The sequence below is a fragment of the Betta splendens genome, chromosome 15 (assembly GCF_900634795.4).
Source record: "Betta splendens chromosome 15, fBetSpl5.4, whole genome shotgun sequence".
Classification (NCBI taxonomy): domain Eukaryota; kingdom Metazoa; phylum Chordata; class Actinopteri; order Anabantiformes; family Osphronemidae; genus Betta; species Betta splendens.
Window position 1 is genome coordinate 17,769,893 of NC_040895.2, and position 22,044 is coordinate 17,791,936.

The 22,044-nt window shown below is 52.7% G+C and overlaps 2 protein-coding genes across 3 annotated transcripts; both read right to left on the reverse strand.

The window, feature by feature from the left end:
• Positions 1 to 7,697: 7,697 nt before the first annotated feature.
• Positions 7,698 to 11,119, reverse strand: LOC114870375 (pyridoxal kinase-like). Of its 2 annotated transcripts, XM_055502503.1 has the most exons (8): positions 10,985 to 11,088; positions 10,857 to 10,918; positions 10,669 to 10,754; positions 9,953 to 9,998; positions 9,758 to 9,869; positions 9,533 to 9,669; positions 9,389 to 9,455; positions 7,698 to 9,180 (listed from the first exon to the last, which is right to left on the reverse strand). In XM_055502503.1, exons 1-8 carry the CDS (start codon positions 11,001 to 11,003, stop codon positions 9,065 to 9,067), a joined length of 645 nt encoding a protein of 214 aa, XP_055358478.1. In that variant the 5' UTR covers positions 11,004 to 11,088; the 3' UTR covers positions 7,698 to 9,064. The 2 variants fall into 2 exon arrangements, with proteins under 2 accessions (XP_055358478.1, XP_040923514.1); XM_041067580.2 differs by having other exon boundaries at positions 10,857 to 11,119.
• Positions 11,120 to 11,430: 311 nt separating this feature from the next.
• Positions 11,431 to 21,160, reverse strand: LOC114870368 (mas-related G-protein coupled receptor member A6-like). The gene is made up of 4 exons (XM_041067578.2): positions 21,014 to 21,160; positions 12,478 to 12,662; positions 12,191 to 12,363; positions 11,431 to 12,118 (listed from the first exon to the last, which is right to left on the reverse strand). The coding sequence occupies exons 2-4, from the start codon at positions 12,640 to 12,642 to the stop codon at positions 11,623 to 11,625; spliced, it is 834 nt and encodes a 277-aa protein (XP_040923512.1). The 5' UTR covers positions 12,643 to 12,662; positions 21,014 to 21,160; the 3' UTR covers positions 11,431 to 11,622.
• Between the last annotated feature and the right edge of the window lie 884 nt (positions 21,161 to 22,044).

Below are 22,044 nucleotides of genomic sequence, written 5' to 3' on the forward strand. Positions count from 1 at the left end.
CCCCCCCCGGCCCCTGTGACTCGCTCCAGCCTACAGACAGCTGAACTGCTTTTGTTTGTACACCTACTTTTTCTTTGTTCTATATGTAGCTCTTTTATCCTAACATGTGAATTATACTGGATGTTTATTCTGACTTTATATCTTGACATTTTATTGCATTTACACCTGATACCACGACAGAATCCTGTTAGTGTTGTCTACTGTGCCTGGACATAAACACTTCTCTGGTTCTGACTATGACAGGAAATAACCTAAGACAGCCCCATAATTACTATACTAGTGCTATAGTACTATAGTACTAGTACTATACTAAAGAGTCTAATAAGTGTCATAGTATAGTATGTAGTTAAAACAAGTATTATATATTACAGTATAAGACACATTTACCACATACTACCATGCAGAGTTCAAAGCCAACTGGGGCTTGTCGTTGAATAAAGTATGTTTTTGGGCTCATAACTACAACTGATGAGACATCACTGTAGTAAAAAAACAACTGAATTCAACTGAACGCTGACGCTTCTGAAACCAAAAGACACAAAGTACGGACACTTTTACTAAGGAAGAAGAGTCTTAGGGATAATTCTTAATCTCTCTTTATTGCATTAGAACATACATTTCTCATATATATATATAGATATATATGTTTTTTTATAAATGTGAATTTGTACACTACAATCTTTAATTGTAACATGGTAAAAAATACTTGTAACGCTCCAAAAACATAATACTAAAAACAGCTACCAAACAATGGTTATTACATTTCCTTGTTTCGTTAAATGTTTTGTTTTGGCCACCAAGAATAGACAAACTAGATGGCAGAGATGAACCTGTCAATCAGGAGGAGAGGAGAGGACCACAGTCAGAGACGAGCTGCTGTTCTGTTATTAAATGGAGGAGGATGAGGGCGAGTGAGCACAAGGTCAAGCATTAAGCAGAGCCACGTGTGACGGCCGGACTACATCACAGAGAGTCACGAGAGGCTCCCAAACTGAAAAGTAATGCCTACGACAACAGCAGCAGGTGGGTCACGGCTTGGGAGGTACAGCAGAGAGCTAACACACACACACACACACACACACACACACACACACACACACACACACACACACAGGCTGGTGCAGGAGGTCAGGAAGAGAAAGAAGATGCACGAGACAACAAGCAAATCAAGAATCCCACTTCAAACCCAGAACCAATGGTCCCCAGCAGATTGATTGTCCTCCTACACCTGGACTACCTCCCCTCTCTTTCTCTCCAGTCTACTTTGTCCCCCCTCCTTCCTGTTCCTCATACAGGTTTCTTTCGTTTCTCACACACACACACACACACACACACACACACACACACACACACACACACACACACACACACACACACACACACACACACACACACACACACACACAACCCTGTGACCCTAAATGACGTTGATATAGAGCTATTCACACATTTACATCCACGCTCTCACACACAGACACGGCAGGTGGACACGGGTAGGAACACGGCTGACTGGCTGTTAGCAGGAGGCGGAGGCTTGGATGGTGCAGAGCTGAAAGCACACGCAGTCTGTCATCGACATGACAATTAGTGCTACAGACGCTTAATGTAACGTACAAAAATCTGTTTCAACAATTATCGTTAAACGGGTTTTAAAAATCACTGTTCCAAAGCCATTAGTCTGCTAATGTGCTTGTATCTAATATGAGGTGTTTGCATCAGATGGTCTTCAGCACAAGATCAACTTAAAAGTTTAATTTCATGTTAACCTTTAAATCATAAATTAATCAGAACTAAAACTGCTAGTGAAAACATGCAGCCCTAAACATTTATTTCTATATACTGAGAACAAAAATCTAAAGTCATGTTCTAGTAAGCTGTCGTCTAAAGTACCTGCATTTAGACACGTCCTTGGTTTCCTCCCTCCTCCTCTCCCTCAGTGAGTGTTGTGGTGTTATATTAGGTTCCTAAGGCAGTATCACAGTACAGTCAATAGAGAAACGACAGCAGTACAGAGTGACACTGGTCTGCCCAGAACCTTACATCCAGCCCAGGTGGGACACTGACAACATCTGGACTGATGTGGTTTGATTTTGAAGCCTCCACTCACTTTGGTTTCCAAACTACTATGTTAACTGTTGATAAGTTTGCAGCTGTTCCTGCAGTTGAAGGTCAAACATTGAGAGGTGGAGGTTGAAACAAGCAAACAAAAAGCAAAGGTTGGTGTCACAGACTCAAGGTAGCGGACCCACACGCACAGCGGAGACAAGGCTCGGTGACAAAAAGGTTTAATGGTTCTCGTGGTCAGACAGGCAAAGGTCGGTACACGGCAATCCAGAAACTCAAGCAACGGTACAGACGAGGGCAAGGCAAAAGACACGGTCAAGACGGCAGACAGCAACTGGTACACGATAAACTTACAGGCTGAACGCTGGAGAGTTGTCACGGGTGAATGAGCAAACAATCTGGCAAGGTGCTGGGCTTAGAGGTGGTGCTTAAATACCAGGTGAACTAATAGCAGATGAAGTGCAGGTGTGGATAATGCGGACCGGTACTGACAGGGAACAGCTGTGATGTGACGTAGCAGTAAGTCCCTTCAACATAAAAGCGGATCTAGAACCAGGACGTGACAACTAAACAGGAAGTATTACAAAATAAAACAGGAAACAAGAAACAAAACCCAGATCGTGACAGTACCCCCCTCCCAAGGGCGGATTCCAGACGACCAAAGAAAAAAAACAAAACCCAAGCAGGGCGGGCGGAGGGAGGACCGGCGGAGGGCAAGAACCAAAAACAACCCGCATGGAACACCGACAGGGCGGGCGGAGGGCGGACTGGGGGAGGGCAAAAACGGAAACCCCCAACAACACAAAACACACGCCCGAACACGACAGACCAGAGGACCCCCCCGAAAAACAAAACAAGACCGAGTCCCATAATCAAGAAAACATGAATGTCCATGAGACAAGAACAAAGTCCACGTCCAGGGAAACTCAGAGTCCAGGAATCCCCTCACGGCGGGTGGAGACGCGGCGAGATCCTACTCAGCCACCGCTGAGGCAGGGTGGCACGCCTAGTGCCCTTGAGCTGGGCCAGCGTCCACGGGGACCACCCCGAACGGCGATGTCCTCCAGGCGGACGCCGATCCTGAAGACTGAGGGGTCGAGGCGGACGGCGCCGCAGGAGGCAGCGCCATCCAGGCAGCAGGGGGCGCCGAGGGCGAGGCCACCAGTCTGGCAGCCGAGACAAAGACGAGGCAGGAACCAGAGGCGAAGACAGACGTGGAGACGAGGCAGGAACCAGAGGCGAAGACAGACGTGGAGACGAGGCAGGAACCAGAGGCGAAGACAGACGTGGAGACGAGGCAGGAACCAGAGGCGAAGACAGACGTGGAGACGAGGCAGGAACCAGAGGCGAAGACAGACGTGGAGACGAGGCAGGAACCAGAGGCGAAGACAGACGTGGAGACGAGGCCGGAACCAGGCCACCAGGAACCGATGCAGACGCGGCCAGCACCGGGCCTCCAGGACTGGAGACAGACGCGGCCAGCACCGGACCACCAGGAGCAGAGGCGAACGTGTCCGGGACCGGACCACCAGGAGCAGAGGCGAACGTGTCCGGGACCGGACCACCAGGAGCAGAGGCGAACGTGTCCGGGACCGGACCACCAGGAGCTGAGGCGAACGTGTCCGGGACCGGACCACCAGGAGCTGAGGCGAACGTGTCCGGGACCGGACCACCAGGAGCTGAGGCGAACGTGTCCGGGGCCGGACCACCAGGAGCTGAGGCGAACGTGTCCGGGGCCGGACCTCCAGAAGTCGAGACGAGCGAGACCGGGACCGGACCTCCAGAAGTCGAGACGAGCGAGACCGGGACCGGACCTCCAGGAGCCGAGACGAGCGAGACCGGGACCGGACCTCCAGGAGCCGAGACGAGCGTGTCCGGGACCGGACCACCAGGAGCAGAGACGAACGTGTCCGGGACCGGACCACCAGGAGCAGAGACGAACGTGTCCGGGACCGGACCACCAGGAGCTGAGGCGAGCGTGTCCGGGGCCGGACCGCCAGGAGCAGAGACGAGCGTGTCCGGGACCGGACCGCCAGGAGCTGCACCTGCACACATTGGCTCAAAAAACACATGAACCAGGAGCGGGCCGACCACCTCCTCCGGGAGGTCGGCCGGAGACGGAGCTGGACCGACCTCCTCCGGGAGGTCGGCCGGAGACGGAGCTGGACCGACCTCCTCCGGGAGGTCGGCCGGAGACGGAGCTGGACCGACCTCCTCCGGGAGGTCGGCCGGAGACGGAGCTGGACCGACCTCCTCCGGGAGGTCGGCAGGAGCTGCAACAGACGCTGCGGCAGACGCTGCGGCCGGGACGACCCCCTCCTGGGGATCGTCGGGGGCTGCGGCCTCCGAGGGGCCGACAGTGGCAGGAACTAGAACGGCGTCCTCCTCAGGGGAGCCGACAGGAACTGGGACTAGAACGGCCTCTACTTGGCCGACAGGAACTAGAACGGCGTCCTCCTCAGGGGAGCCGACAGGAACTGGGACTAGAACGGCCTCTACTTGGCCGACAGGAACTAGAACGGCGTCCTCCTCTGAGGAGCCGACAGGAACTGGGACTAGAACGGCCTCTACTTGGCCGACAGGAACTAGAACGGCGTCCTCCCCTGAGGAGCCGACAGGAACTGGGACTAGAACGGCCTCTACTTGGCCGACAGGAACTAGAACGGCCTCAATATGGCCGACAGGAACTGGGACTAGAACGGCCTCAATATGGCCGACAGGAACGGGAGCGGCCTCAATATGGCCGACAGGAACGGGAGCGGCCTCAATATGGCCGACAGGAACGGGAGCGGCCTCAATATGGCCGACAGGAACGGGAGCGGCCTCAATATGGCCGACAGGAACGGGAGCGGCCTCAATATGGCCGACAGGAACTGGAGCGGCCTCAATATGGCCGACAGGAACAGGAGCTGGGGCCTGGTGTGACTGGCCAGGAGTGTCCGCTAGCTGGCGTAAAGATGGAGCTTGATCTTGAGCTTGAGCTGGAGCCGAGGCTTGAACCTGACGTGACTGAGCTGGAGCCGAGGCTTGAACCTGACGTGACGCAGCCGAGGCTCGAGCTGCTGCAGGCTGGGCTGGAGCGTGGCATGGCTGAGGTGAGGCGTGGGCTGGAGCGTGGCATGGCTGAGGTGAGGCGTGGGCTGGAGCGTGGCATGGCTGAGGTGAGGCGTGGGCTGGAGCTTGGCATGGCTGAGGTGAGGCGTGAGCTGGAGCTTGGCATGGCTGAGGTGAGGCGTGAGCTGGAGCTTGGCATGGCTGAGGTGAGGCGTGAGCTGGAGCTTGGCATGGCTGAGGTGAGGCGTGAGCTGGAGCTTGGCATGGCTGGGGTGAGGCGTGAGCTGGAGCTTGGCATGGCTGAGGTGAGGCTAGGGCGGGAGTTGCTGCCGCCAGTGGTGCAGCCAGGGGCGCTGGGGCCAGTGGTGCAGACTTAGACGCTGGGGCCAGTGGTGCCGACTTAGACGCTGGGGCCAGTGATGCCGGCTCTGATGCAGGAACGGGTGCAGGCTCTGATGCAGGAACGGGTGCAGGCTCTGATGCAGGAACGGGTGCAGGCTCTGATGCAGGAACGGGTGCAGGCTCTGATGCAGGAACGGGTGCAGGCTCTGATGCAGGAACGGGTGCAGGCTCTGATGCAGGAACGGGTGCAGGCTCTGATGCAGGAACGGGTGCAGGCTCTGATGCAGGAACGGGTGCAGGCTCTGATGGGGGTTCAATGAAACCCAGGGCCTCGCGCAGCGCAGGCTTCCGGGCGATGAGCAGGGCGGCTTCACGGAAGTGACGCTCCTTGCTTACCGGGTCGGTCTCTGCCTCAGCGGAGTTCAGCCAGTGTGCAAACAGGAACAGGACTGGAGGGGTGCATTGGGCACGGATCCGTTGGAGAATGCTGTCCGGGATGCCTGCGATGGAGGTGGGTATGTCGTCTGCTGGGGCGAGAGTGCCCTCTGCTGGCGAAGGAGGCAGTCTGATTTCCGTGATCGAGTCTTCTGGAGCCTGGACAGGGGAAACCGGCTGTCGTCGACGCCGTCTGGGCCTCCGACGGCTAGCTGTGGGCTTCTCCACTGCCAGGGCTGAAGCAGGGGCTGGGGCCACGGTACGGGCGGAATTGGACTCGGGAACTATGGCGGTAACGTGGGCATGGACTGGGACCGGTGAGCTGGTGTCTGGAACGGGAGCTGGATCTGCCTGAGCGGCAACGGGGGAGTGAGTTTGACTCGACTGAGCAGCGACAGGACCGTGAGCTTGGTTCGACTGAGCAGCGACAGGAACGTGAGCTTGGCTCGACTGAGCGATGACAGGAACGTGAGCTTGACTTGACTGAGTGACGACAGGAACGTGAGCTTGGCTCGACTGAACGATGACAGGAACGTGAGCTTGACTTGACTGAGTGACGACAGGAACGTGAGCTTGACTCGACGGAGCAGCGACAGGAGCGCTTTCCGGTGCAGCAGGAACAGCTGATGAGACGCTGGCGGGCGCCGCGCGCAGAGCGCGTGCCAAATCCCTCCGTACTGCCTGGAGCTTCTCAAAAAGCGTCTGCACTCCCGGGTAGTCAAGCCACCAAAATTCCTCCTCCAGGATAGCGATCGCCTGTTTTATTACGCGGAGCCGCGCCTTCAGACTGGGGGCTTCCGCGTAATTCCTCGCGAGCTCCCCGAAGCACCAGCGGAGGTCCTCCGGCAGCCTCGAGCAGGTAAACACCATCGCGACTCTGCGCTGTCCGAGTAAACAAAACAAAATCCCTTGCAGCCCTTAAACCGATGCAAGACGCCGGCTGGGTCCGAGTGTGGCCAGATTGTACTGTCACAGACTCAAGGTAGCGGACCCACACGCACAGCGGAGACAAGGCTCGGTGACAAAAGGTTTAATGGTTCTCGTGGTCAGACAGGCAAAGGTCGGTACACGGCAATCCAGAAACTCAAGCAACGGTACAGACGAGGGCAAGGCAAAAGACACGGTCAAGACGGCAGACAGCAACTGGTACACGATAAACTTACAGGCTGAACGCTGGAGAGTTGTCACGGGTGAATGAGCAAACAATCTGGCAAGGTGCTGGGCTTAGAGGTGGTGCTTAAATACCAGGTGAACTAATAGCAGATGAAGTGCAGGTGTGGATAATGCGGACCGGTACTGACAGGGAACAGCTGTGATGTGACGTAGCAGTAAGTCCCTTCAACATAAAAGCGGATCTAGAACCAGGACGTGACAACTAAACAGGAAGTATTACAAAATAAAACAGGAAACAAGAAACAAAACCCAGATCGTGACAGTTGGAATCTGGTTTCTGGGGCCCTGGTAGCTCAGCGGGCTAAGGCACGTGCCTTAGGAGATTTGGTTTCATTGGTCATTGGTTTGAAACCAGCTCATGACCACTGTCGCACATCACGCTCTCCTCACGTTTTCCCATGGCACTCCACTGTGGAAACAGACACAGGACTGATGCCCAGGCTGTGGTAGGTTTACGTCCAGCGTCATTTCATACAATGACTCCACCCCAAACCTCAAGTCAGCTGAAAACCTACTTCCAGGGAGCAGGTAAGGCATGACTGTGGTGTAAATGACAAAAAAGTCCAACTGACACAATGACTGTGAAATCTGGGCTGTGATGAAAGCATCCATCCATCCATTTTCATCCGCTTATCCGGGGCCGGGTCGCGGGGGCAGCAGTCTAAGCAGAGAGTTCCAGACTTCCCTCTCCCCGGACACTTCCTCCAGCTCTTCCGGTGGGACCCCAAGACGTTCCCAGGCCAGCCGAGAGACGTATTCTCTCCAGCGAGTCCTAGGTCTTCCTCGGGGCCTCCTACCGGTGGGACATGCCCGGAACACCTCCCCAGGAGGCATCCGAACTAGATGCCCGAGCCACCTCAGCTGGCTCCTCTCGATGTGGAGGAGCAGCGACTCTACTCCGAGCTCCTCCCGGGTGACAGAGCTCCTCACCCTATCTCTAAGGGAGCGCCCAGCCACCCTGCGGAGGAAGCTCATTTCAGCCGCTTGTATCCGTGACCTTGCCCTTTCGGTCATGACCCAAAGCTTATGACCATAGGTGAGGGTAGGAACGTAGATTGACCGGTAAATTGAGAGCTTTGCCTTTCGGCTCAGCTCCCTCTTCACCACGACAGACCGATACACCGACCGCATTACTGCAGCCGCCGCACCGATCCGTCTGTCAAACTCACGCTCCTTCCTTCCCTCACTCGTGAACAAGACCCCAAGATACTTAAACTCCTCCACTTGGGGCAGGAACTCTTCTCCAACCTGGAGAGAGCAAACCACCTTTTTCCGGTTGAGAACCATGGCCTCAGATTTGGAGGAACTGATTCTCATCCCAGCCGCTTCACACTCAGCTGCAAACCGCACCAGCGCACGCTGGAGGTCCTGGCCTGATGAAGCCAACAGGACAACATCATCTGCAAAAAGCAGAGATGCTATCCTGTGGTCCCCAAACCAGAACCCCTCCGGCCCCTGGCTGCGCCTAGAAATTCTGTCCATAAAAATAATGAACAGAACCGGTGACAAAGGGCAGCCCTGCCAAAGTCCAACATGCACCGGGAACAGGTCTGACTTATTGCTGGCAATGCGAACCAAGCTCCTGCTCTGGTTGTACAGAGACCGAACAGCCCTTAGCAAAGGGCCCTGGACTCCATACTCCCGGAGCACCCCCCACAGGATTAACTACATATTGTGCCATTAAGTCATATGAGGGCATGAGGGCGGCTGGATTCGGACTCACATACCTCGTTAGACATGTTAGCACAGTCTGACTGGACCAAACCTCGTGTCCATCCATGGCTCTGGTTCCTAAACCGGGTTCAGGGCTTAAGGGTCAAGACACGGAGGAGTTCAATGGTAAAGAGCGTAGAGTGAACAGACTAAAGGGGATACAATACTATGAGGGGCATGAGTGTGGACGAGGAGTTGTTGGTCTACAGTGTTGATTTACCGTGATATGACAGAGACTTATGGGTGAGGACGAGGTTAGTACGAGTCTCGTGGGTGGGTAATGTTAGGATATGACTGTGGCCTCCGTAACTATAGCTGGGTCTTCTATGTCAGCTTTACTTTGAACCATTCTGAGCTCCAGCTGGGGCGGACTGGGCCTCCGACCAGGACCTGCTAACTCTGGGAACAGGGGTGGGCAAATACGAGAAAACAGAGACGTTACAACATCCATCACCTCAACCGACTCAACGCTTCTACGCACTGGGCGCAAACATCAACTCGACAAACTAGATCTTTATTATTATTGATTTATTGTATTTACTTGGTATGTTCATTTGTGAAACATGTCGAGGCAACTCTTCTAACAACTTGTTAAGACTTGTCTTACCGTGAGCATAAGATATGGTCCTCTGGATCACATGGTGCATCACAGAAAAGGTCTTCTCACAGGCCGTCTGAGCGGACGACAGTAGCACCACAGTAACTATGCTGTAGAGGTATGTGTTTAACTCTGCATGTGCTGTTCTCCCACCTTGAGGTCATTGGGGTAGTGGTGTGTCCATGCTAGCAGCATAGCTGCAAACAAGTCTCCAGTTCCTACGAACACAGCATCCACTTTGGGAACCTCTATTCGAACTCTTTGTGTCGTTCTGCTTCCGTCTGGACGAACTGCAAGAACACAGCGTGTGAAGCAGCCGACCTGGTTACACTTCATAAAACTGTGAATGTTCAACGCAGTCTGTTCTAAGCTGCCCACCGTGACGCTGGCTGCCCAAAGACACAAGGAAGCGGTCTCCTAGTCTGGAGGGCAGATTTGAGGAGGTGATGACCACTGTGTCTGGGCCCATAGCATGCAGAAGGTCCATGACCTACAGAGAGAGACGCCGCGTGTTCAGTCAGCAGGAAGCATCCATCGTTCTATAGAAACATGACGTAGTAGGTGGTGCATTACCTCTACAGCGTCTTTCTCTGTGCTGATGTTTTTACCTGTCAATAATCTAAAACACAAGAAAACTAAATAACCAATATGAAACAAACAATAAAGCAACGAAAATCCCATTTAAATGTTGAAGCACTGAATTTGACTATTATTACTGACCAAAAAACAGAACAATGTCCATTAAACAAAAAAGAAGTTGTGTCACTGAGCAGGACAAACCACTAGATGGAGCATCCTCACAGCTGAACAGCAGACGCCTTCTACATGGCGTTTAACAGGGGCGTCCAACCCTGGTCCTTCAGAGCCACCGTCCTGCTGGCTTTCCAACTCCCTGCTCATTACTGTGACCAGGTGATCAGCTATTGTAGCTGCTGATTGGAGAAACACACCTGGTCAGGTGATCAGTATCAGCTGGGGCAGGGAGAGATGGGAAACCAGCAGGACCGCGGCTCTGGAGCACCAGGGTTTGACAGTTCTGCTGTAGAAGGATCATCATTTACTCAACGTCTGATGATGCCAGCTGGAAGTAACTGGGAAGCACAGAAAACTGAGCATCTTTGCTTTAAACATAAAGCTGGAAGTAACTGGGAAGCACAGAAAACTGAGCATCTTTGCTTTAAACATAAAACTGGAAGTAACTGGGAAGCACAGAAAACTGAGCATCTTCATTCAGCATTCAAATATAAACACACATTTACACACGTGACTATACATAAAGATGTACTCACTCAGCCTCAAACTGGTTAGGAGTAATGATGTCAGCCACCGGAACCAACTTGTTCTTATAGACTGGGTAAAGGTTCTGGGGGACGTACTGGAGAAGTCTTGATTAGTTCAGTGTCACACTTGAGGAAGTGACAGTTTCTCATCCAGCTCTGCAGGAAACCACACGTTGTCCAATGAACTGTGACTTTACCTTGAGCTGCTTCGGGCTGTGAACGGAGCCTCCGCGCTGTGACTTCGGTTCTGGAGCTTGGTCTGAACAGACGGAACCACAGAAGTTACAAAAACAGACAACGGGCAGAAACATTCATTCAGACTCACCTCTGATAACATGACTCATCGTTTCAGCAGCTTTTTAATCCCCGCTGGTAAGAAAAACAGACCATAGAACTGATTTTAACTTCTTTATTTACTGCACATCAGCTGTCCACTTTAAGCTGTCTGAGCGCCCTCCTCCTCCTCCTCCTCTTCCTCCTTCTCCTCTTCCTCCTCCTCCTCCTCCTCCTCCTCCTCCTCAGGTGCAACGTGCCGACGGCTGCTTCAGGCGCCTGTGTTTGTCCATGTAAATGAGCGTTTGTCATCACTGTCACAAAACCACACACCTAAGCAGAGACATGCACACACCCTACCAAAATAAGACTTGAGATAAGATCAACGTATGGGTTCTTTTTTTTTGGAATGTTTACATTCATCCATAAACATGAGTGGGAAAGTGACGAGTTCACTGGTTCTGGTTCTGCTTGAGTTAATGAAGATAAACATTAAACTACAAATGAAGATTTTTTATTGAATTTCCAGGAAATAAATGATCACATACATACAATGTGTTATATAAAAACATGCCAACAAAAATGTACCCAATGATTATTAACTGGAGAATGTTTATTATAGTAACGTTCACTGCAGTATAACATGTATTACTTCACCTGCTCTTACTGAAACTCTGGTTTCTTCTTTGACTACACAGAGCTGTTGATGTGGCTGCTCTCGTCGTTCATCACTGGCCTGTTCACACTGTTACCTAAGTTATTGTCTGTGTCTCTTTTGGTCAGGAAGAAATACAGAAACGTGTCTGCAAGTGGAACCAGCTTGAGAATAACATATGGCACATGATCCAGTATATAGCTTCCTGTACCTCCCGACAGCCATACAATCAGAGAGGGAATAATAAGCAACATGTGAACAAGCACCAGCAGAACCACACTGCCCACGACTCTGTGCTTTAGACTGAGATTAACGCTGCTGTTTACACACAGAGATATAAGGGATATAACAAGAGTGGAGATGAGGAAGGGACATGGAAGGAGGAGGTAGATGACATGGACAATTGATACTGGTACAAACATAGCAAAGATGAAAACGCAAAGAGGAACCAACCACAGAAAGAGGCAAACTACTCCACAGACAATAGACTGTCTGAAGCAGGAGACTCGTGGGCACAAGATCACTGAACACCTGTAACACAAGAGCAGCAGGTGAGAGGAACATCTATGGAAATGAGGTCACACTGTGTGGACAGACGTGTACCTTTCCAAAGCGAGGCACGTCCTGAAGCCAACGCTGGCCATCAGACTGAAATGGTAGGCATAGAACAAGATGAAAGTCTCATCGTTTGGTAATAAAGCCATCATAAAGCAGAGCTGCAGGAGGTCAGAGACCAGAAGGTTCATGACATAGATCCGAGTCACGTCCCTCTGCACCTGTAAGAACACAGTTAATGAGGTTCTGACCTGTGTGAGAGAAACTCTCCTCCAGTTCACATGGTGCAAACAGAACAGGGGCCCAGTGAGAACATGCAGCTGTTATAGACATACCTGAGAAAACGTAGCGAAGATGACCGCTCCGTTCAACGGGAGGCTGATGATACCGATTGCCCACATCAACCATTTTGTGACCAATTCAGCCTTTCTATGGTCAAACTCATAGGATCTTTGGAAATGATCATCATTGTACTCCATGGAGTTGCTGTGATAATCCATTATCAGATACAACCTAACGTCTGGGGATGAGGAGATGGAGCAAATAAAAAAAAAATATGAATTTTTATTTCAAACTGACACTGATCCAATAAAAGTTAATAGCTCAACCTTATCCAGCCCATAGCATGTAGTTAGCATTAAAGCTATCCCTGGGCTAGTTTGTGACTTATTTATGGGTCTATACATACATAAAAAATGTCACGAACACACGGCTGAGGACCCAAATGCACAGCACACTCTCGGGCTTGGTGAATTAAGCAGGGTTTTATTGTACAAACGTCGTCAATCAGTCCGGGTCATACATAGGATGTCTCAACATGAGGTACAATGAGGAACCGGCGAGATCGGGTCCAGGAGGCAGGCAGTGGTTCGGTACACGGATAGACATGGCGACGGCACAGATAAGGGCTAGACAAACTCACTGGTCAGACGGTCAGGCAAGCGTCACAATCCAGACGAAGGTACAGAGGAGGGTCAGGCAGGAATCGGCGGTCAAGAACAGGCATGATCAACAACACGAGATAACAAGACTAGAACGCTGGGTAGTGGTGCAAGGACTCAACAATCTGGCGTCTGACTGCTGGCTGGGGTGGTGCTTAACTACTGGGTGTGATTACTGATTACTGACAGGTGTACGTGGTGAACCGGGATTACAGAAAACAGCTGAGGTGGAACAAGAAGTCCTTTCAACATAAAACCGGAACTGACATAAATTGTGACAGTACCCCTCCCCTTAGGGTGTCAGGACTCGGGCAGGCGGCGGACCCACATGCACAGCACGAAGGCACGATTATGATAAAACACAGGTTTATTAGCTACGGCAGGGTCAGGCAGTCCAGGTCATACATGGAAGTGTTCAGTGATCGGTAAACAAGGGAGCAGGCAATCTCTGATTAAATGTCCAGGCAGGATTCGGTACACAAACAGGCTCGGTAAAGGTACAAACGGGGATAAGGCAAACTCACGGTCAGGTAGCTAGTCCAGGTTCTTTTACAGGCAGGATACACGGAGCAAGGCAAAACAGGAACAGGCACGAGGAACAGAAACAAGAAACACGAACGAAACTCAGAACTCTCAGTAAACACGAAACTCAGAACACTCAAGAAACTCGCGACACTAATGAAACTGGGAACACTGAAGAAACACGACAATCTGGCAACTGGGGTCTGTGAGTGGTGAGGCTATATACTGGTACTGATTACTGATTGGTAACAGGTGTGGATACTGGGAACCGGAGGGTGACGACTGGGTAAACAGGAAGTTAACAAAATAAAACAGGATGTGGCGTGACAACAAGACATGGCGTGACAACAAGAAACAACTAGAACAAAAACACAGATCATGACAGTACCCCCCCCCCTATGGCGCCTTCCACGGCGCCCACGGAAGCCCCCCCCCAAACCAGGGCGGGCGGAGGGTGGTCCCAGGAGGAGGGACCGAATCCCAACCCCTCAAGGCAAACGAGCAGGGTGGGTGGAGGGAGGACCGGAGGAGGGCCAAAACAAGAGTCCACATAACAAAGTCCACGAACAGGGAAGACACGAAGTTCAGGGATTCCCTCACGGAGGGTGAAGACGCGGCGAGATCCTGCTCAGCCGCCGCTGAGGCAGAGGGGCACACCCAGTGCCCTTGGGCTGGGCCAGCGTCCACGGGGATCCCCCCCAACGGCGATGTCCTCCTGGCGGACGCTGATCCAGGAGGCAGAGGAGTCGAGGCGGACGGCGCCGCAGGAGGCAGCGCCATCCAAGGAGCAGGATGCGCCGAGGGCGAGGCCACCAGTCCGACAGCCGAGCCAAGGACGAGGCAGGAACCAGCGGCATCCTCCTTGGACCACCGCGACGAGAAACATGAACCAGCGGCGTCCTCCTTGGACCACCGCGACGAGAGACTGGAACCAGCGGCGTCCTCCTTGGACCACCGCGACGAGAGACTGGAACCAGCGGCGTCCTCCTTGGACCACCGCGACGAGAGACAGGAACCAGCGGCGTCCTCCTTGGACCACCGCGACGAGAGACAGGTGTAGGTGCGGCCGGAGCCGGGCCGCCGGGAACCGATGCAGGTGCGGCCGGAGCCGGGCCGCCGGGAACCGATGCAGGTGCGGCCGGAGCCGGGCCGCCGAGAACCGATGCAGGTGCGGCCGGGGCCGGGCCGCCGGGAACCGATGCAGGTGCGGCCGGAGCTGCGACGGGAGCGACCCCCTCCTGGAGGTCCGCCGGGACTGCGGCGGGCGCGACCCCCTCCTGGAGGTCCGCCGGGACTGCGGCGGGCGCGACCTCCTCCTGGAGGTGCGCAGGAACTGCGGCTGGCGCGACCTCCTCCTGGAGGTGCGCAGGAACTGCGGCTGGCGCGACCTCCTCCTGGAGGTGCGCAGGAACTGCGGCTGGCGCGACCTCCTCCTGGAGGTGCGCAGGAACTGCGGCTGGCGCGACCTCCTCCTGGAGGTGCGCAGGAACTGCAACTGGCGCGACCTCCTCCTGGAGGTGCGCAGGAACTGCAGCAGGCGCTGCCTCCTCCTGGAGGCCGGCGGGCGCTGCGGCTCCGAGGGTGACAGGGACTGGAACGACCGCTACAGGGCCGACAGGAACGGGGACTGGAACGACCGCTACAGGGCCGACGGGAACGGGACCAGAGACAGGGGCGACCTCTACTTGGCCGACGGGAACGCCCTCAACTTGGCCGACGTGAACGCCCTCAACTTGGCCGACGGGAACGCCCTCAACTTGGCCGACGGGAACGCCCTCAACTTGGCCGACGGGAACGCCCTCAACTTGGCCGACGGGGACAGGAACTGGAACGCCCTCAACTTGGCCGACAGGGACAGGAACTGGAATGACCTCAACTTGGCCGACAGGGACAGGAACTGGAGCGACCTCAACTTGGCCGACAGGGACAGGAACTGGAACGACCTCAACTTGGCCGACAGGGACAGGAACTGGAACGACCTCAACTTGGCCGACAGGGACAGGAACTGGAACGACCTCAACATGGCCGACAGGGACAGGAACGGCATCTACTTGGCCGACAGGGACAGGAACGGCATCTACTTGGCCGACCGGAACAGGAACGGCATCTACTTGGCCGACAGGAACAGGAACGGCATCTACTTGGCCGACAGGAACAGGAACGGCATCTACTTGGCCGACAGGAACAGGAACGGCATCCCCTCCGGAGCTGGCATGACAGCTTACAGCTGCCGAGCTCGACGGGGGAGACGTCGGGCCTGATTGGGTGGAACTAACAGTTGTCAGACGGACGGTGCCCTCTGACTGGGACAAGGACTGAGCGTGACTGGACCGGACTGGGGCGTGACTCGACTGGACTGGAACGTGGGCTAGACTCGGCTGGACCAGAGCGTGACTCAACTGAACTGGGACCTGGACTGGGCTCGACTGGACTGGGCTCGACTGGACTGGGCTCGACTGGACTGGGCTCGACTGGACTGAAACCTGGACTGGGCTCGACTGGACTGGGCTCGACTGGACTGGGCTCGACTGGACTGGGCTCGACTGGACTGAAACCTGGGCTGGGCTCGACTGGGCTGAAACCGGGGCTGGGCTCGACTGGGCTGAAACCGGGGCTGGGCTCGACTGGGCTGAAACCGGGACTGGGCTCGACTGGACTGAGACCTGGGCTGGGCTCGACTGGACTGAGACCTGGGCTGGGCTCGACTGGGCTGAAACCGGGACTGGGCTCGACTGGGCTGAAACCGGGACTGGGCTCGACTGAACTGGAACCGGGCTCGGCTGGACTGGAGACTGAACAGGGCTCGGCTGGACTGGAGACTGAACAGGGCTCGGCTGGACTGGAGACTGAACAGGGCTCGGCTGAGCTGGGGACTGGGCTAAACACGACTGAGCTGGGGACTGGGCTAAACACGACTGAGCTGGAGACTGAACAGCGCACGGCTGAACTGGAGACTGAACAGCGCGCGGCTGAACTGGAGACTGAACAGCGCGCGGCTGAACTGGAGACTGAACAGCGCGCGGCTTACCTGGAGACTGAACAGCGCGCGGCTGAACTGGAGACTGAACAGCGCGCGGCTGAACTGGAGACTGAACAGCGCGCGGCTGAACTGGAGACTGAACAGCGTGTGGCTGAACTGGAGACGGGGGACCGCATGAGTGCAGGAAATCCTCCCAGCGGAACAAACATGGAGCTGGGCAGGTTGGTGCAGACACGACGGCCCGACGGGGCGGGGAGGAGGAAACCGAAACCATCGGCGGTGCGACTGGCGCTGGCGTGGTGCGGAGCGCGTCGCTTAGCTCGTCGAACCTTACGCACAGTCGCTCATAGAGGCGACGAACACTGGGGCGCTCTAACGCGCTGTCATCGTCCTCCAGCGTCAATATCGCCACCTCAACGGCGCTGCGCTGGTTCTCCGGGTTAATCGCCCGTCGGTAATCCTCCGCGAGGATCTTGAAATAATCACGTAGGTCGCCGGGTAGCTCAGCGCAGGTGAACTCCATACTTCCGCGGGCGAGTAATATTCGCCGTAAAAAAACAAGAAAAAAAAACAGTCACTGACCTGACCGGAGGCTAAATGCTGGCTGGGTCCAAGTTTGGCCAGATTGTTCTGTCAGGACTCGGGCAGGCGGCGGACCCACATGCACAGCACGAAGGCACGATTATGATAAAACACAGGTTTATTAGCTACGGCAGGGTCAGGCAGTCCAGGTCATACATGGAAGTGTTCAGTGATCGGTAAACAAGGGAGCAGGCAATCTCTGATTAAATGTCCAGGCAGGATTCGGTACACAAACAGGCTCGGTAAAGGTACAAACGGGGATAAGGCAAACTCACGGTCAGGTAGCTAGTCCAGGTTCTTTTACAGGCAGGATACACGGAGCAAGGCAAAACAGGAACAGGCACGAGGAACAGGAACAAGAAACACGAACGAAACTCAGAACTCTCAGTAAACACGAAACTCAGAACACTCAAGAAACTCGCGACACTAATGAAACTGGGAACACTGAAGAAACACGACAATCTGGCAACTGGGGTCTGTGAGTGGTGAGGCTATATACTGGTACTGATTACTGATTGGTAACAGGTGTGGATACAGGGAACCGGAGGGTGACGACTGGGTAAACAGGAAGTTAACAAAATAAAACAGGATGTGGCGTGACAACAAGACATGGCGTGACAACAAGAAACAACTAGAACAAAAACACAGATCATGACATAGGGCGTCTACCACGGCGCCCACGGAGCCCCCCCCCCACCCCCCCACCCCCCACCCCCCCCCGGAGGAGGAGGAGGGCGGGCGGAGGGTGGTCTCAGGAGGAGGGACCGAATCCCTCCCCGACAAGGCAAACAACAAGCAGAGTCCGTAACACATAAGAAATAAGGTCCAAACTGTCCTTTCACGGGGGATGGTGGCGAGGTGAGGGCTGGTTGCGCGGCCGCCAGGCCGAGACGGCACTCCCCATGACCAAGCACAAGGCTGGTGGAGTCCGGGAGGGCGGAGCCAAGTCCAGCCTCCTCCCGACGGAGGTGACGAACCAGAGACGAGGACAGGCGTGGAGGCGAGGCCGGAACCTGAGACGAAGCAGGGACTAGAGCTGAGGAAAGACGTGGAGACGTGGCCGGAGCCGGACCACCAGGAACCGATGCAGATGCGGCCGGAGCGGAACCACCAGGAACCGATGCGGATGCGGCCGGAGCCGAGCCGCCAGGAACCGATGCGGATGCGGCCGGGCTGAGATGAGCATGGCAGGCGCTGATGGATCTCCGCAGGAACCTTCGGCACCCCCCGGAACGGCTCCTGCGCACAATTTAACAGAAACGAAAGTCTCTGCAGGATCCAGGGACTGCAGCAGGAACAGCAACATGTGCGACCTCCTCCCGTAGGTCGTCGAGAAACGCAGCGGGAACTGCGGAAGGAACTGCAGCTTGCGCGACCTCCTCCTGGAGGTCGGCGGGAAATGTGGCAGACGCCAACTCGTCCTGGAGGTCGTCAGGAACCGCAGCGGGAACTGCGGCAGGTATAACCTCCTCCTGGAGGTCGGCGGGAACCGCGGCGGGAACCGTGGCAGGCGCGACCTCCTCCTGGAGATCGGGGGGAACTCCTCCTCCAGGAGGAGGTCGGCGGGGACTGCGGCAGAAGCTCCAGCTGGCGCGATCTCCTCCTGGAGGTCGGGGGGAACCGCTCTCTGGAGCCGGCATGGCTGCTTGCAGCTGCCGAGCTCGACGGAGTAGACTTCGGGCCTGATCGGGTGTGAATAGCACTTGTTTGACGGGTGGTTCCCTCTGGTTGGGACAAGGCCTGAACGTGACTCGACTTGACTGGAACCTGAACGTGACTCGACTGGACTGGAACCTGAACGTGACTCGACTGGACCGGAACCTGGACGTGACTCGACTGGACTGGGACCTGGACGCGACTCGACGGAACTGGGGATGGAGCCTGAGCAGAAAAGCTCTAATCTAAAGGAATCTAGGGATGTTCACCAAAGCATGCTATCTATCACATGTGGTGAGTTATGAGCCAAAGAATGAAAAATGCTAAGGTAATCGTTACACTTAAATAACCATACACCATACACATTCAAATATGATAGCACAAAGTCTATATTACTGTTGAACTGATCCCTTTCTCTTTTATTTTCACCTCCTGGGAGGTAATCCACTCACTCTGTTACTCTCTAGCCCTCCCACAGTGCTTGTCTGAAGGGATTAATAGGGGGCGCAATTTGGTGACGTTGTTTATTGCACCAGGGCCATAAAATGTCATCAGCCATTTTTACTGGCTACCAGTCCTGTCAATCTTGTGTTGGTGTTTTAGGCTAATTCCATAGTTTATAACAGGTAAAAGGACACCTCACTGGCCACAGTCAGTTGTTGCTAGGAGGAGATAGGGCTGCACAGACACCTGCGCCCCCTAATGGCCTGTACAGCGACAGATTTGGAAATGGTGGACACAAATGAACACCTTCACAGATGTTTAGATTGGTATTGGTAAGTGGTATTTGGATATATTAAACACTTCTATTGCTGTTTTAGGTGGATAGTAGTGGAAAAACATATAGAATATCCACACTAGGAAAAGCTCATTTGCCTGTTTGCATTAAAATTGATATAACTCTGTCCTACTTCACTGTATTGAAACCAACTTTTTGCTCAGTTGATGTTCACCGATTGTGCTTCTGTATGATTTCATGGGGGTTAGAAGTATCAGCAGCCTCTGCTTTACTGAGATATTCATTCTAATAGTGCATATTTCTGTAGATATTACTGTAACATTTTACTTTTCTTTTATTCATCAACATCACATCAGTAACACCTACACTAATTTTACATTGCATATCACATCTCACAAGTGTTCCCTATAGTTATGACACTATTTACAGTCAAATATACTTTGTGGTTTCAGAGATATATTCATTTGAATGTAGCTATGCCATTTTTCAGAAAACCTTCAGAAAATATGTAATGGTCAGAAATCAACAACATGATAATTGATTATGTGTCAGACTAAAATCTTCAATCACAGAATTATACTTATTTTTCTTTTTATTTGTATTTAAGCTCACCAGTCAAGAACACATACTGTAGACTTTACTCAGAATAACTCTTTTATGAGCTGGTGAGCTTCTTGTTGAAAGGTTCAGTAAACTTTACCCACAAACTGTGGATGAACCAGCATGAACCTGCTGAGCACATACCTCAACCACATTTGTTACCACTCATTGCTGCAGGGACATGGATGGAAAAATATTCTGTTGCATTTACCACAAAGTGGCATCATGTTGATGAGGTTTACTGTAAAACTACAATGTAGGTTAAATGTGTTTTACCAAAAGTTTAATGCACAAAGAAGTTTTTGTAAATACACTAACGTCCTATTAGTGTTCACTATTACTCATAAATGTAGTTTATATCCTATATGTAACCATCAGATCATAAACAAACTTATGTTTTGATCGTAACATGACAAATATTTTATATTTGTACATACTGTATTTAATACCAATCATTTACATTGATGTAAATGATTGGACAACAGTGCAGACGTTCACTAACAGGAAGCATCTAAGTTCTGTTAGTGACTTTAATTGCACCTTGTTTTATGTCATGCATCAAATGTTTAACAAAAGTTTTAACACATCAGAATAATGTTACTAAAGCGACAAGAGCTGACCGTTAGAAGCCGAAGCAGCACAGAGTGAATGTCCTTCCTGTAAAGCAGTTTAAAAGCATTGTAATAAATAACAGAACCAGTAACGTTAAATATTAAGGAATTTGTCAAATTCAGCTCAAGTGTTTAAATATTAAATACAAAACTGAATGTAATTAGTTCAACTTCACTGCAGTAGTTTTGAACGTGGTTGAAGCATTCAACCATCCAAAGGTGAAGTAGATCAGCACCTACCTCTAAAGCCGCGAGGAACGATCTCAACCTGAAAGCACTTCCGTTTTATGTCTTCTTGCTTTTATCCCTGTCACACGATGACGTGGCAGGTGAACAGGAAGGACCTCGTTTCTTCCTGCAAAGCTCCTCTGCCTCCTTTTAATCCATCCAAGTCCTGGTGGTGAGGAACACAGTATCAGCCCTGAAGAAGATGAACACAAAGGAAGGAGCCTCAGGATGAAGGTTCAGGCTTTAATGAAGGAGCCGTGAGAAGTGAAGTGTTATTTACTTCATCACATCCTCCTCTAACTATTCAACACAATAATATCAGACGACTAACTTCATTCCACCACAAAGTATATAAATGTACACACACACGCACACACAGAAACCTGCTGAAACGCCTTCACAGGTTTTTACTGATTGACACGAAGCTCATGTCCTTATTATAAATGACATTGTTAGTTTTATATTCGTTTTATATTGTTTAACAGCTGGATGATGGAGACGCTGAACTGCCTTTGGAGCTGTGTGGAGCATTTCAGATGAGGAAGGTCCGGTTGGAGGCTGCAGTTCAGGAAGTAATCGACCGGCAGCGCTGAGAGTGCAGCACATGAAGTCGCATGGAGCCGTCACTGTGTGTGTCTGATGTCATTATGTTCGTGTGTAGGTTCTGGTACAGTAGCAGCTGAACATTAAGTGTCGTAGGTTTTACTTCTGCTCTGGACCTAATATCCACCTGTATTCCAGCCGGTTCCGTGGGAACTGCTCTGAAACACACCGTTTGCCCTGGAAACATTCCTGAAGAAGAGACAGGTTTTCCACTGAAGACGTCTGGATTAACACTGGCCTTTTGTGGTTCTACCTGTGACACCTCTCGAGCTTTAAGCTGATGCTCTGCAAGAACCTTCTCAGCAGAGGTGCAAGTTCACTTCCCTGTGAGATCTGCAGACCCATCTTTTTCCCACACACTGGTGAAACCGATCTGTCCACAACACCTGTAGTTTTTTGTACAGTAGATCAGGAAGTGGGCAGCTTGTATGAGTGCTGGG

Excerpts from the sequence above, each read along its gene's own strand:
- LOC114870368 (XM_041067578.2), bottom strand. The coding sequence starts at position 12,642 with ATGGATTATCACAGCAACTCCATGGAGTACAATGATGATCATTTCCAA. Across the intron at positions 12,364-12,477 it reads TCTTCGCTACGTTTTCTCAG|GTGCAGAGGGACGTGACTCG; the intron begins GTATGTCTATAA and ends GTGTTCTTACAG. Across the intron at positions 12,119-12,190 it reads ACGTGCCTCGCTTTGGAAAG|GTGTTCAGTGATCTTGTGCC; the intron begins GTACACGTCTGT and ends CTTGTGTTACAG.
- LOC114870375 (XM_041067580.2), bottom strand. The coding sequence starts at position 10,970 with ATGTTTCTGCCCGTTGTCTGTTTTTGTAACTTCTGTGGTTCCGTCTGT. Across the intron at positions 10,755-10,856 it reads ACAGCCCGAAGCAGCTCAAG|TACGTCCCCCAGAACCTTTA; the intron begins GTAAAGTCACAG and ends AGACTTCTCCAG. Across the intron at positions 9,670-9,757 it reads TTTGGGCAGCCAGCGTCACG|TTCGTCCAGACGGAAGCAGA; the intron begins GTGGGCAGCTTA and ends GTGTTCTTGCAG.